The 15,793-nt window shown below is 41.8% G+C and overlaps 1 protein-coding gene across 4 annotated transcripts in view; it reads right to left on the bottom strand.

The window, feature by feature from the left end:
* Nucleotides 1-8,822: 8,822 nt before the first annotated feature.
* Nucleotides 8,823-15,793, bottom strand: part of LOC125890790 (natterin-3-like) — a 32,784-nt gene continuing 25,813 nt past the window's right edge. For 3 of the 4 annotated variants that reach the window (XM_049579598.1, XM_049579602.1, XM_049579601.1), the window contains 2 exons: nucleotides 11,874-11,967; nucleotides 8,823-10,115 (listed from right to left, as the gene is read on the bottom strand). In XM_049579598.1, the coding sequence (XP_049435555.1) occupies nucleotides 9,028-10,115; nucleotides 11,874-11,967 (1,182 nt within the window). In that variant the 3' untranslated portion in view covers nucleotides 8,823-9,027. Of the gene's footprint in view, nucleotides 10,116-11,873; nucleotides 11,968-12,901; nucleotides 12,955-15,793 lie in introns of those variants that run through there. The other variant, XM_049579600.1, reaches the window with a different exon arrangement.

Here is a 15,793-nt window from a genome sequence, read left to right on the forward strand (position 1 = left end):
GTTTAATACATACTAGGCTAGTACACCTACTCTTCTGAACCAATTTTAACACAACCCTACCGGATTGTACTGGGAATTGTTAATTTCAAGGCACCAAACTGAGAAGTCAGACTCCAGGTTCCTACAAGCAGCAACCTCCAGTGCTGAAAAATGAAGCTAACACAGACAACACATTCTCACTCCGACCTCGTCACATGTCCACGTTTGGTCATGGACTTTCCGCGTTGAGATATGACGTCCAAGGTACCCTGGGTGTGTTGGTTGTTGACGTTCTGGGACGCTGTGTCAACTTCAGCCTGTTACATGCATTGCCTGTTTTCAAAATACACTTCTGTTTTCACAGCAAATGTACAGTTTGCATACAGTCTCTTTCAAAATAAAAGCACTACGTTGGTACAGCACCACAAACTGAAATGTTTTTCTTCAACAACAAATGCATGTGTTTACATTTAGCAAACACATGCACACTGTTGGGTTAAAGATGAAAGAACAGAGTTTAACTTAACATTCATATAGGAAGTAAACACAGACTTCCGGGTGAAAGTCGGTGGCTGTTGGACTCATCCCATCTGCCCCACTTGGACTTTTGCCCCCTTAATTTACATTGTTGCCCAGCTGCATTTCCCCCTGATGCCCCCGGGCACCATTACAGAATAACAGATACCGCCGCATATCATGCTGACATGGAAGGACTCGATGTCTGATGCTGGAAGTCACTGACCAAGCGCTGGTATTTGCTTCAGAGTGAGACGGGGTTGGAATTTTACATCAGAGATGAGTTTCAAGTTTCAAGTTTATTTATTTAGAAATGGGACAATACATATTAATGAACATTTTAAAAGAAAAAAAATGTAAATATGAGAAGAGATTGTAGCCGTACGGCTAATTTCCATCTCCTGTCCCATAGGCAGGGAGGTGTAAGAAGAGAAGAGGAGGGAGGAAGGACAATAAAAACTTTCCACAACAACCACAATAACAACAAAATATTCTATATTCTATTACAAGGTGCTCGGCCATAATAAAGTGCTGATTCATATTGCAGAAATGCCCGTAATAAAGTGCTAATAAGTGCGATAATCTATTGCCGAATGCCCATAGTAAAGTGCATCATGCATACAACAGACAACATTTTAAGATACAACAGCATACAGCAAATAGACAAAAAGTATACAAATTTAAGTATGACCATGTTCACAGATCTGGTTTTCTAGTAACCATACTTTAAGACGATTGGAAAATGATGCAATGGTTAGTGGTTTGCGTATCGTGCTCGGTATATTGTTCCAAGTTTTCGATGCACGATAGGAGAATGTTGCTTGTCCAAATGTACTTTTCCTGAGTGGTACCATACAATCACCCCTTGAGCCTGCTCTGGTGGATCTGTTTGAGTTTCTTTTGACAAAGACTTGTAGTGGTGGTGGAGCTTGATCATGAAGAATTTTATAAATAAGTACAGAATCAGTGTATTTCACAGTATTTTCCCAGATCATTTGCTCATATTTGTTCAGAATGCGACAATGATGGTACTGTTGAGTTTTTTTATCGAGTACTTTTAAGGCTTGATGATAAACTGTTTCAATGGGTTTTAATGTTGTTTTACACGAAGTTGCCCAGCTTGTTATGCAATATAGCATATGTGATACAATCATTGGGTCAAGGTACAACTTATCTGTTTCAGTAGTCAGGTTATTTCGAATAAATCTAAAATTGGACAAATTAAATTTCATTCTGTTCACAATTTTTTTAACCTGTTGTTTAAAATTAAGTTGTGGGTCAAGAATGACTCCTAGATATTTAAATTGTTGTACTGCTTCAATTCTTTGATTTTGAACAATAACATCGGGGTTAATATCATTAATTCTCTTCTTTGAGAAGTACGTACACACAGTCTTGAATACATTAAGGTGTAAGTGTGAAGTTTCAAGCCATTTGTACACATTATTCATGGCAGCTGTCAGGTCTTGTGCAGCTTGTGTTTTGTCCTTCGCATGCACATACAAGACTGCATCGTCAGCATACATTTGACAAGTTACAGTGGATGGACAACAGTTTGGTAGATCATTTATAAATAAACTGAAGTTTTCCCGCTGCGGCTAATGCTCTGCTAGCCGCTCCCAGCTAGCTCCGGTTTGTTATTCAGGATAAAGTGTGAAGAAGCAGCGGGTCTGTGGGGCAGCTGAGTGAAGTGGAGCCTGAGGAGGAAGCACCGGTTAGCCCCGGTTTCACTACAGGCAGATTCACTCGCTACAGGGGCGAGGAAATAAAACCTGAACAGCCAATCAGAGTCAATCTCTCACCGACAAGCTCCGTCGCCGATTCAACATGCTCAATCGGCTGAAAAGCTGCCAATGCCAAAGTGCCGACGGTGCGGGACACACCACAAAAACTAGGCCGACAGACGCTCACTGACAGCCTGACTATGGTCGACGGCCGCCTGTCGGCTTGGTGTGTCAGGGCCTTTACACCCCTTAAAATCAAGAAGACCTGATTTGGCAACCACTAGTTGGGGTCAGGACCCCCAGGTTGGGAACCAGTGCTCTAAGGAATTGGATGTTCAGTTTATCTGTAAGTACATTTTGTTTTAATGGCTTTAAGTCTGTTTTTCGCTAACGAAAATTTGCATTAGTGTTATCACAGTTAACCATAGCTGTAAATGCACTGTGCTAACCAGGGTAGCAGCTAGCACTAGGGTTAGCTCAGCCCTGTCGTCCACATATGGTCACTTCTGGCTCCAAAAATCCAAGATGGTGACTACCAAAATGCCAGACTTGAGGCTTCAGAATGGGAGGCCACGGTGGCTACGTCCATTAATTTATACAGTTTTTGGGTTCTACCTGCCAATCTGTCGGCCATGTGTGATGTCTTTTACCTTTATTTATACAAGCTAGGTTAACTGAACATAAAAAAATAGATTAGTGGGTATCTAGATTATTGTTTTACTTTTTTGTGTGTGTGATGGCCAGTTGTCTTGGTTTCCTGCAGAGCCAGAACCAGCTACAGATATTTAGGTAAGTGACCTACTTCGTCCTTGGCTAGAAAACATCTACCTGCAGCTCTGTCCAAGTGTGTAAAGAGAGTATTCGTGCTGATGATGATGATAACAGGATTCTTTATTGATCCGTGCTTCGAAAACAGCACTCCTCCCTCCTCCTGCTGTGAATTTACTCTTTGATGACACTGTTAAAAGTGCTTCATAAATAAATTTGCCTGGATTTAACGTCCCGTATCTCCTGGGCGATAGACGATTGCATGATGTCCAAAGTGCTGTGGCGCTCTTTCTCCATTGATGACAAGATACTGTATGTTTAGATAAGCTCAGGCTGGGAACACGGTGATTAGATCCCCTGTAATAGTAGGTCACTGATTAAGAAGGCCCTTGTTACGTAATGTCGCCGGCTGCCAAGATTAAAACAGAGGAGAAGCCGCTCAACACAGACATTGTTCTGCACACACAGCCCTATCATTGAGAATCACTGATGTCATGGCCATCTGTGTGTGTCCTTGAAACAGAAAGTTATTATCTATTTATTTATTTATTTAAGTCTGACAGAAGGCTCTGTGTGAAACAAGGCTGCGTAAAGGTCATTTACACTGACAAAACTGCACTGTCACTGCCTTGGTATTCATGCAATGAGAGAATTATATGTTATTCAGATCAGTTGCACAGTAAGTGAGGCCAGCAGTGATTCAGTCTGATCAACTTTATATAGGTTACTGTCTCTGAACATCATTTTCACACAGCGGAGGCTGATTGGACACATGAGACAAGGCAGAAATGTCTGACAGAGGAAAGTCTTAATTTGTGTCAAAGAATTATTGACTGTTTTCAATGTCAAAGCCGAATGTGAAGCTGAAAGAAAACAATATTCCCCTTTGTTATTAAAACACCTGGGTTTGGAGAGAGCTCAAGAGTTAAAGTATCTCGGGGTCTTGTTCATGAGTAAAGGTAAAATGGAGCATGAGATGGATCGGTGGTTTGGCACAGTGTCTGCAGTGATGGGGGCGCAGCGCCGGACTGTCATGGTGAACAGGGAGGTGAGCTGGAAGGTGAAGTGTTTGATTTACCGGTCCATCTACGTCCCAAAGCTCACATATGTTCATGAGATTTAGGAAGTGACCGAAAGAATTAGTTTGTGGATACAAACTTCCTCCATGAGGTGTCTGGGCTCAGCCTTTAGGTGCGAACACACCAAACCGACATCAAAGAACTAGCGGCGACAAAAGCCAACTGTTGTGTCGTCTACGTCACCTCACGTCACCCTGTGTCAGTTGCATTTGAACACACTACACGGACTACATCCGACGGCCAAGTAGCACGTACGTTCTGCGCCTGCGTGAGAGAGAGCGGAGTGAGAGAGTGGTACATCCTGTCAGCCGAGGGGTTTCCTATCTGTGCAGCCGAGCACCGCAGCACCTCCACGGACGATTACATCCAGACGGTCCCGGTGTTTCCTCCGCAGGCTCCACTTCACTCAGCTGCCCGATAAACCCGCTGCTTCTTCCCACTTTAACCTGAATAACAAACCAGGGCTCGGTGCTCCGGTTGGATCCAAACGGAGAGCCGGGGCTAGCTCAGAGACTAGCGGAGGCTAACTGGCTGTGCTTCCCTCCGGTCATGCTGCGGCTAACGCTCCACTAGCCGCTCCCAGCTAGCTCCGGTTTGTTATTCAGGTTAAAGTGGGAAGAAGCAGCGGGTCTGTGGGGCAGCTGAGTGAAGTGGAGCCTGAGGAGGAAGCACCGGTTAGCCCCGGTTTCACTACAGGCAGATTCACACACTACAGGGGCGAGGAAATAAAACCTGAACAGCCAATCAGAGTGATCTCTCTCACCGACAAGCTACGCCGCCAATTCAACATGCTCAATCGGCCGAAAAGCCGCCAATGCTGAAGGGCCGATGGTGCAGGACACACCACAAAAACTAGGGCGACAGACGCTCACTGACGGCCCGACTTTGGTTGACAGCCGACCGTCAGCTTGGTGTGTGAGGGCCTTAGAGACAGGATGAGGAGCTCAGACATCTGGAGGGAGCTCGGAGTAGAGCTGCTGCACCTTCATGTCGAAAGGGGTCAGTTGAGGTGGTTTGGGCATCTGATCAGGATCCTCCTGGGCGCCTCCTGTTAGAGGTGCTCAACTGGTAGGAGGCCCCGGGGCAGACCCAAAACACGCTGGAGGGATTACATATCTCATCTGGCCTGGGAACGCCTTGGGGTGCCCCAGGAGGAGCTGGAAATTGTTGCTGGGGATATAACATGGAATTATACGAGGTGCAACTCCAGTGCAACATGATCCCATCAGCTACTTTAACTTGTGCTCCATGTTTCTGAATGGTTCTGGTCAGCCATGGTTCCTGGCTGTGGAATGATTTAACTGTCCCCACATCCCGACCTCAGCAAGACAGCCACATGGTTGCTTCTACCAAACACAGGCAGCAACACTCTTCAGCCAGCTCAGAACAACAGTGATCCACAACAGGAATGGGACAGCACCTCACATTCCCACCATCACATCAGTCCTTATTCACTGTAAAGTATACTCTCTTCTCTCTCCTCTCTTCTGCTCTGTCAGATCGGCATACAGAAAAAGAGCCTCCCCTCCCTGAGTGTTGTGGTGAATCAAGAATATACAGTTCCTGATATTGCGTTGGAAACTGATGTTGCACAGAAGCTGTCGGGGTTATTTCCAACGCCTGTGCAATGGCTGCTAGTTCAGCTGGTGCTCGTTCATGTTTGCCTTTGAAAACCTTGACCTGGCTAGCTCAAACCAACAGAAGCAGCAATATTCCTAGTATCCAAAAATGACTCATTTCACTTTCAAGATTTTATTCATTGGTGATAACATAACTTTCATGGGAAGGAATGAGGGCCTGCCTCCAATGCTGTATCCAGGTCTCTTAAAACACATATGGGCCAGCTAGCTAGGAGTCTGCAGAGAGAGAGTTTACAGACTGGTGAGCTGATTTCCTCGTCCCATCTCATAGCCACACACCACCACCATCCAAAGCAACCACAAAAAGCACCATCAACACTTGCAAAATAGACATAAGAGCCTAAATTTAGCACAGATTTAGCAGGGATAACAGAAAGCAACAGGAAACATCCACACCTACGTCATACTATGTACATCATACATGCTCCACCCCTGCTGAACACAGACACATTTTTGTCTTTTTAGGGGGGACAGGTGATCTTTATGAGCAGATAGCAGGCCAACAGTATATATCACACAGACGTGATAAACATCATCTGAAAGATGGAGATTACTTTGAAATGCATGCTAAGAACATTATGATGGAAGTATATGACAGCTATTCCCATGTTCAGTTATGTCTCATAAGTTGTTGCGGCAATTTTTGGGTTGATAACATTTGTTACACAGATTATGTGCAAAATGTAAGCATTTTTATGAGCACTGGAGAATTGATATAAATGGTTAAAAAATCCCTCCAAAGTGTCGCATTAAAGGGAATTTTCGGTTTATTTCAACCTGTCTCCTATCATCCTAAATTTGTTTCAAGTGACTAGTGACATAAAAATAATAGTTAGCATGTTAGCCGTTAGCCTAGATACAGCCGGGGCGCATAGTAGCATCAGACCTGTTAAAACGTAAGTGAACGGGCAACCTTCAAGTGCAAAGTTAGTCCACTAAACAAGCTTTTTTTCCACAAAGACCGCCTCATATCGTTAGGATAAATGTCAGAGAACATATAGAAAACGACATGTAAACGTGTTACTGGTGTGGTGCCATGTTTGTTTACCATCTAGCTCTGCTTTCCAAAGCGTGGCTGAAATATATCTGGCGAGCTCTAGATAAAGCCCAGCTGGATACTACTCCAGGTGGAGGTGTCTCGTCTTCGGTCACATCCAGACCTTGAAAATAAGGCTGCAACCGGTCCCATTCCGGAGATTTCAGGCACGGTATGAGATCACTGCTTGTTCTCGTGATATTTCAGCCGCACTTTGGAAAGCAAAGCTAGATGGTAAACAAACATGGCAGCACACCGGTAAGGCAAGACAACATGTTTACATGTCGTTTTCTATATGTTCTCTGACATTTATCCTAACGATATGAGGCGGTCTTTGTGGAGAAAAAGCTTGTTTAGTGGACTAACTTTGCACTTGAAGGTTGCCCGTTCACTTACGTTTTAACAGGTCTGACGCTACTATGCGCCCCGGCTGTATCTAGGCTAACGGCTAACATGCTAACTATTATTTTTATGTCACTAGTCACTTGAAACAAATTTAGGATGATAGGAGACAGGTTGAAATAAACCGAAATTTCTCTTTAAGACACCAAGGCCTTGAGGAACACCACAGAAAAATCAATGCTGTGGTATCAAAATCTTCAAGCACTGGGAGATCAGTGTTAACACACCTATGAAAGCCATAAATCCTCTGAATGATCATGGTCTCTAATCTGTGGTTGTAAAGATTATCCCAGAGGTTACAGTAGGTCATTTTATACAGTGAGGTTAAAAAATGTTTTAATACAGTGACAGTGAAATGGCTACTGTGGGGGCTAAAACAATCATAGATGAAGCTATATATATATATATATATAAATATATATATATATATATATATATATATATATATATATATATATATGAGCTCATTGAATCTCTAAGAGTCTCATCTTCCAGTCATACCCAATTTAAGCAATTCCAAGACTGTTTAGTGACTCCAGTGTGCAGAAATGTTCAGATGCATCAGGCAAAAAAATTCATACTGCATGAGAAAGACTGCACAGTTTTTGCCCAAACCACACATGACTAAAGTAGGCAAGTCTGTAAAGGGGAGACTCATGGGCGCTCATGGGACCCACTTTCATTCAGATATGTTTTGGTGAGCAGTCAAGGATGTGACCTGTGAAAATGGCCATGCCAGTTTTTCTCTAGCCAAAATTTAGCCTAACTTTTACTGAACCTTCCTGAGCCAGTCTGATATGATTGGTACCAATGGATTCCTCAGGTCATCTTGTTTCATATGACACCAGCTTTAAAACTCTGTCTCTGAAAGACAGAAGAAGTTATTTCACTACTATTTATATTATGCCATTATCAGTTATGCTCACTCTTGGAAAGAATACCAAAGCAAAATTAAAAATACATATTTCCCAAATCCAAAAGAAACAGTGGAAGACAATTTATAAAGTATTTACATGTTGTTGTTTAATTTGGTAATTTTTCTTCTCATAAATGTTTTGGATGTTTCAAAGTGTGCAACAGTTTGAGCAATCCCTGAAGGCTGTAGACATTCAAACTTGCAGAATATTCTTTTGGTTTATAAAAACTTTTTGGTGAGTAAATGCATGACTGCACGTTGGCTTTGTGAGGATGTATCTTCCACTTGAGAGTATACAAGCAGAGTGCACAAAGAAGTGCATAAAAATACCTACAGACTGAGAGGAACCTTTGCAAAAATGACAACTTATTCCAAATATAGATTAGGCCTAATAAATGAGGTAAAACTGAATAATGACATTTGTATTTTAAGTCATAATCCAACCCTAATTTCTTATTTATTCACCCATCTGTATTACTATGATATAATTTACTTTTTACTCTCTATATCTGCCCTTTCCTTACATTTTTATTTTATCCCTGTAATCAAAAATTTTTTCCTCCTCTGAACTGTAGTTTAGAAAAAGTTAAGTGTTCCAAACTAGAAGTGCTCAAGTTAAAACTGTACTTAAATTCAGCACAGAGTAAATGTACGATACTGTACTGGTCTGATGTTTGCATATGTTGTGTGTTGTGAATGTCAAACAGTATTTGATAACATTTCATCATTCTTATTGTGAAGAGAATCGAAGTGAGGAAAATGTTTGTGTGCTTAAAGATTTTATTCTGAAATGTGTTTTCGTCATGTTAAGTTTTATTTTAGAAACCAGCTGACACAAACAATAATTTCTATTTACTGCACAGTGTGTGCATGGTGTTATCTTTATTGTGACACATCATTTGCTTTCAAAATCACAAACATCAGATGTTGTGTAAAAAATATATTGTGGTGTGTTCTCATGAGTCTTTCAGGGGCAGGGCTGGGCGTCAGGTACAGGTTCACAGCGGTCCACCACGGCCCGGACTTCTCCGATCTGGACTCCATCGTATGTCCCAGCGATGGACGTCCACTGGGTCTCTCCGTTGCGGTAGGTGCGGCTGAGGCGAGCTGTGTAGGGGATGTCAGCTTTGATCTTGCGTCCCTCCATACGGACTCTGCAGGTGTGGTTCGGGGGGACGGTGAGCTCCACGGACACCGAGTGGCTGAGCGCCTCCACCATGGTGGTTCCTCTGGAGAACTGCAGCGTCTTCTCGCCACTCAGCTCAATGCCCCCGGAGCCGATGAGGGGGATTTTAGCTGTGATGCTGCCAGTGATGCCCAGCATGGTGGCTCGGCCGATGTTCCAGGTGGTCTCCACCTCTGAAGTCTTTGAGATGGTGACTGTCTTCACCACCGTCTGGCACTCGTTGTTGGTGACCCCAGAGATGCGCATGGTCTCTGGAGGATACTGGAAGATGGCGACATCATCGATGGCATACTTGACATCGGTGATGTGCTGGGTGTAGGCATCCCTGTTGATGGTCAGAACCTGGTAACTCTTGTACCAGTACTCATCGCCCTCCCACGGCAGGAAGAAGGCTTCAAACTGAGGAACAACCTTCCCAAGACCGTACTTGTTCTTTCCAACATAGATGCCAACACCTGGGCAGGTTCTGACTGAATGCTGGGGCACTGAGCCGTAGGAACCTTCCTTCCACTCCAAGAACTCAAAGTTATCTTTGTTGGAGAGGATCTCAAACTCAGGGGCGTAGTACTCTCTGTCTCCGTAAGGGTAGCGGCAGTAAGGGCCCAGGCTGGGGTTGTAGAAACCGGCCTCACACTTGTACTTGCAGACGTAGTCAGTGCGCTCTGTGTAGCCGTTGTAGATTGCAACAGCGCCATTGGGCAAAGCGCCATCCCAGGTCAGCCACTCCAGGTTAACGTTATCAGCGAACATGTAGGAGGAGGGTAGATCCTGCTGCTGCTCCAGGTCGGCAGGAGTCAGAGGACCTGACACCGCGTTGTTACCAGTTGGTTCAGGCACCAGACCCTCCAGCTCTGGGTTCAGCAGGGAAGCTGTGTGAAAGAGACAGAAAGTTTACATATTTACCCACAAGGCACTTTTCATCCAACGCAGGCTCATCTCGTGCACTGTTCATATTTTCCTATGAAAATTAATGCACCAAAATTTGTACATATCCTACATAATTATGAGCCAGTAACTCATGTATAAACCACATATTTGGGAAGGCTGTGATCATGTGACCAATGCGCTGACGGGAATAAAGAAAGAGGCAGCTATGTAAAGTCCGAGGATGAGATCGTGGATCGGTCACAAAACAAAGGACTTTTCCCAGGAGACCGATGTTTGGAACCATGTGAACTTTGAGTCATTTTAGGGTATGACCTCACCATGCTTCTTTTCCCGAACCTAACCACAGTCACTTTACTTGCGTCAACCTTCCCTCTGTCACTTAAAGTTAAGTATGTAACATTTACGGGGCGCTAATTCGTGCAATGTGAATTATTATATGAGGATGCATTGTCCAATGCTACTTTATTAAGGATTAAGGAAACTGATATGAGCTTAGCAAGAGTCAGAGGACTCGACACCAGAGACCAGACTGTCTGGAAAGTGTGGAAAAACATCTGCCTCAGAAATGATTTAGCCTGCATGGTTAGGTATACACTATGGGTGTACCCAAATCCAAATACCCTATCCGAATCTTTGGTCTGAACTGAATATAAAGGCCCTGACACACCAAGCTGACGTTTGGCTGTCGATCAATGTTGGGCCACAGGTGAGCATCTGTTCCTTTAATTTTTGTGATGTGTCCCACACCATCGATCCCACACCAATAAATATCTGTCACCATCGCATTACAGATATTTATTCTAAGTTATTATTATTCGGGGTGGGACCATGACTGACATGCCTGTGTCTTCAGATGACCACAAGAAGGTGCCCATCCTGTTGGTATCATAGGACTCTGATTTTACTGACTTCTCATTTTATTTACCACAAACTATTAAAAAGTGATCCAAGATTCTGAAGTTGCCTCAGCAGGCAGCGGATCTGGCTGGCTATCACTACTGAGGAGAAGGCGAGGTCTTGCTCGGGGGAAGCGAATCAAAGCCAGGTGTGGCAGCTGGATTTCTTTTAAACGCCTACAAATTATACATCCAAATGAAGCACAGAACCTGCAGTGTTTAGCTCTATGTGGGAATGTCCTCCAATTAAAAAACCCTGTCAAAATATTTTTTTTAAAAAAAGCAGATGTTTTACCTTTTATTACAGTCAATATTCCTGCATTTGAGATGAAACATGCCGCAGATATAATGGAATCTTGACTTCCATTAACACCCCATCAAGTGTTTCATGGTTATTTAAAGAGATGGAAATAAATGTGGTGTTTGAAATTAAAAGTTCCCTGAAATAAATAGAAGTACTCCTTTGGGAAGTGTCCCTTTTTAGAAATAAAAACCTTTTTATTTAATATTTATTAAACTATATTGACTCATCTATATTTTTATATTTACGTTTATGTAAATATTGATTTTGTCTTTTATTGATTTTAGGATTTTTTTTATAGTTGCTTATTTCACTGGCACATTTATTTATTTATGTATTTAATGTTGACATAAATGGCATTCCATAGTGGTGGGTTTCAGACAGTTCCTAAATCTTGGACTTGTTAAAAAGAACAAATGAGAGAGTGGGAGAAAGTGACATCTCTGTATTCCTCTGGCTTACACTACAGCTGTAACACAAGGCTAATGTCTTTAGGCTATTGGTTTGAATCATAAAAATATGAAAATACATGAAATATGGACCTTTTCTGTGCAGTGCGCTCTTCTTCACGATGTCCTGCAAACTGGCTGAGCACAGAGCCAGCAGGGCCGGCAGCAACAACACTGACAGCTTCATCTGGAAATGAAATACAAAATGTTTTCAAGCAAACTCAACATGTGAAATGAGTTCTGATTAGAATATTTCACCCTTTAAAAGCCGCCCGTACGATCTCTTCTTTTTCACCATAACACATTTTATCTACAACCTATTCTCTGTTACAACACATCAGCACACATCAGTGTCAAACTACACAATACTAGACAATAGTGGTACGCCAAAAGTTTATACTTTTTAAGTTTATATACTTTATCCTGTCTGTGTCCATTTTACTACAAGGGTAAAAAAAAATAAATACAATAATAAAATAATAATAAATAGATAAAACATGGACCATGGGCTGTATGAATTGTATTTTGTGAACAAAAGAATTAATAAATAAATAAATTAATACATTTTAGTCTTTATACATTTTTTGTAATCCTTATTTTCAACACATTTTTCAGCAAAAAAACCCATCTTATTTTACAAATAAATACGTGTTATAACCACATATATTACCTGTGTATGTGAGGAATAATAATATTAATAATAATTATTGTTATTATCATTATTAAGTGTGACTAATACATTGTTTTTTTTCCTGAAATATTTGCACTTTATTTTTGATAATTATTTATATTTTTATGATGTTTTGTCATCATTTGATTTCTAATTAAATTTCAATTTGATTAAAATCAATAACTTTATTGGCAGTCAGTGGGTTAATTAATTGTGTAGCAGAGCACACATTTAAATGTACTTCATTTTTTTGATAATTAGACAGTAAAGAATTTTTAATTGATACACCACACCCACAGACAAGTGAGATTTTCCACATCTGTACAAAACAAAACTGGAAATATTAAATGACATAAGAATAGCACTATAACCAATTTATACAAATTGACTGTGATAATCAATCATTTTCCTGAGTCTGACTGAAGGTGAAAAGAGACTGAACAGCACTCACCCTTACAGTCGCTCCCTGCTGAGACCCATACAGTCGGTCACCTCCAGGTTTATATGTGCTGGTTTATGGCTGAACCATAAAGCACACTGTGCACTTTCACTCTGACAGACATTGACCAATAAACACAAAGCGGTGCAGTGGGTTTGTGAGCAGCTGTCAGTGTCTCTCTCAGAATAAGATGAGATTCAGTTTCCCTAAAAATGCAATTTTTCGTCCCTGTTAGCTTGTCTGCTCCTTTCTCTGCAAAAGTGTATTAATGGATTTCTGTTATATTTAGTGGACTGAACTCTGGCCAGTTATGACAATGAAACTTAGGTAGATGTAGTCATGATTTCTATCAGCAGACAATTACTGTTACTAATGATTATCTAACGCTGTGGACGCTTCAGTCCAAGCAGACTTACAATGCATGTAACAGGTGCAAATTGCAAACTGATGCAGTTTCCTGGAGCGTCAGCAGGGGCACAGCAGGAGGACACCAAGCACGTCATATGTAGACGTGAAAGTCCACTGAGTTGGGATGAGAAAGTGTTAAAGTTTCAGATGAAAAAATAAAAAGAATGGTCGGATGTCATCAGCGTAGCAGTGGAGGGAGAAATCTAAATGTAAGGATATTTGTTTCTGTGGCCATGAAAATATGTTGAATTCAAATTTAAATGAATGAATGACACGTTTAGCTGTAACAGTAATTTGTATAAATGTTATACATTAGAGGAGGTTTGGGATTTTTTAATGTTAAAAATGTTTTGTACTACGAAAACAGCCTCTTCATATGTGCGAAACAAAAACTTAACCTGTTTTGTTGGCCGATCCGAAGTAAACAGTAACAGACTTTTGGAAAATGGTGATGCTGAGGGGAGAATTCACAAAGAATGGATTGTGGCCGCTGATAAAACATCAGCATCAGTTTTGCACCTAAGTGGCACCAACCCTCTGAAGATGGTGATAATGTCACTGTAACTGTGTGTGGCTATCAGCACTGACCTTCTCACACTCATTTGCACAGAGAAGAGGGAAACTTGGCACTAAAGGTATGTTACCATGCTAGACTCAAAGGGCTACGATTCGATCATAAAATAATATTGATGCATCAAGATTTTCGATTTCTGCACGATTTATTTTCTCACTGTGTGACTGCTTGATACTTTAAAAACAGCAACAGCATACAATATGTACAGCATACAATAGTGAAGCTTGTTGTTGATACTGTTGGCATAGTAGTACCTGGCAAGGAGAGACAGATAAAGCCCATCAGCTGCTTCCTGTAACATTAGCTGCTGAAGCAATCCACTGTAAAATGCCTTGCGCACAATCTGGAGCTGTCATAGTTACTACATCCTGAAGAAATTCTAGCCTGCGACATGTAACCATGGCATTTCAAGGAAAGGAAGACACAGTAACAAACCATGCTGTTGCTAGCTAGCTAATTAGCTAGCTAATTTGCCAAAAGTTATGTGATGATATTATGGGTTGAAGTTGGTTGGTACTAGTTCACGTAAGCACACGTCACATTTCAGCCCATTGTCAACCCAACTCAAATATTGACGCCTGGACAGTGGACTTTGGCAGCAGACACCGACGCACAGAGGCACCCTTAGGATGTTAACGATTTATAACGGGAACTGCCCATTGGTTCGACATCCCATTGTTCCGAAGTCCGTTCCGAAATCATCATGATGCCCTGTGGTTAAGGTCTGGTAAGGTTTAGGCACAAAAACCACTTGGTTAGGGTCAGGAAAAGATCATGGTGTGGGTTAAAATGAAAAAGCCTTTCCCAGCTGACCCAGAGCCGGTCGCGGCGCACCATCAAGGCAGAAATAGGCCCGCCGGGAGCCGTTCAACACTGCGGACCGTCGGACTAATGGGATGTCGGACCAATGGGCTGTCGGACCAACGACATGGACCCTTTATAACGATGCATCAAAACTTAAGATTTATGCATGATTTATTTTCTTACTGTGTGACTGCTTGATTAAATTTACAGATGAATTTACTTGCATGCTATCTGAATCTTGTCCAGCTCCTTTTCTATTTAGCCTTACAGCCAAAATGCTTCCATACCTGAGCTCTGAAACCAGTCGGGTTGCATCCATCTGTGGTTGCTCATGCTAACCCATTGTGGGATATTTATGCTGCTGTAGTGGCGTGTAGTGTTCACATACTGTAATATTTCCCTAGAAACAGTATGGAATTTGCATACTGTTGAATGATAATGGTTTACAGCCTTTTTATTGTAAAAGTAACTGCATTCATTGCTAACTTAATTTGAAAGCACCTTACTGTCTCCTGCCTGTATGCCAATAACAACATAACGTGCTCCGCTGAGTTGTTTTAATGTCTCCAGCAGTGGGGAGCAGCTTCTCTGCTGCACCTGAAAGCGTTTTCAAGGACAAATGGACTGAGCAGAGTTATATTCCTCTTCATGGAGGTGTTTTAAGTCGGTTAAGTTGGTCAGCTGCTCTCATTTGTTAAAGTTACTGCTGATTGCTGGCCCAGTGTCTGGGTGGTGACGTGTTTAAGTATTCACAATATACTTAATGTTTGTCCCTAAAATATAATTATGTAGGTATATAATTAAAACATATTTGCAACTGCTGCCTTTTGTAAAGATGAACTACGAGTAAACTCTAGCACGTCCACGCTGTAGACTGCACTGACTGCACTGATCTCACAGTTGAGTTCCGTCAACATCACGTTATTACTAAACATTTAGATAATTGATTATTGACATTTGTGAATCGAAGACGAATTGTTTACATCTGCATCACAGTGCATCTAAGAATCGATTATATCCCCCACTGCAAACATGTCAATATTTGACAAGGATGAGAAAGTGCTGCATATTTTGTGATGATTGGATTTTGATATAAGAATACCATTTTCTTTTCTTGC

Source organism: Epinephelus fuscoguttatus, linkage group LG6, assembly GCF_011397635.1.
Source record: "Epinephelus fuscoguttatus linkage group LG6, E.fuscoguttatus.final_Chr_v1".
Taxonomy (NCBI): Eukaryota; Metazoa; Chordata; class Actinopteri; order Perciformes; family Serranidae; genus Epinephelus; species Epinephelus fuscoguttatus.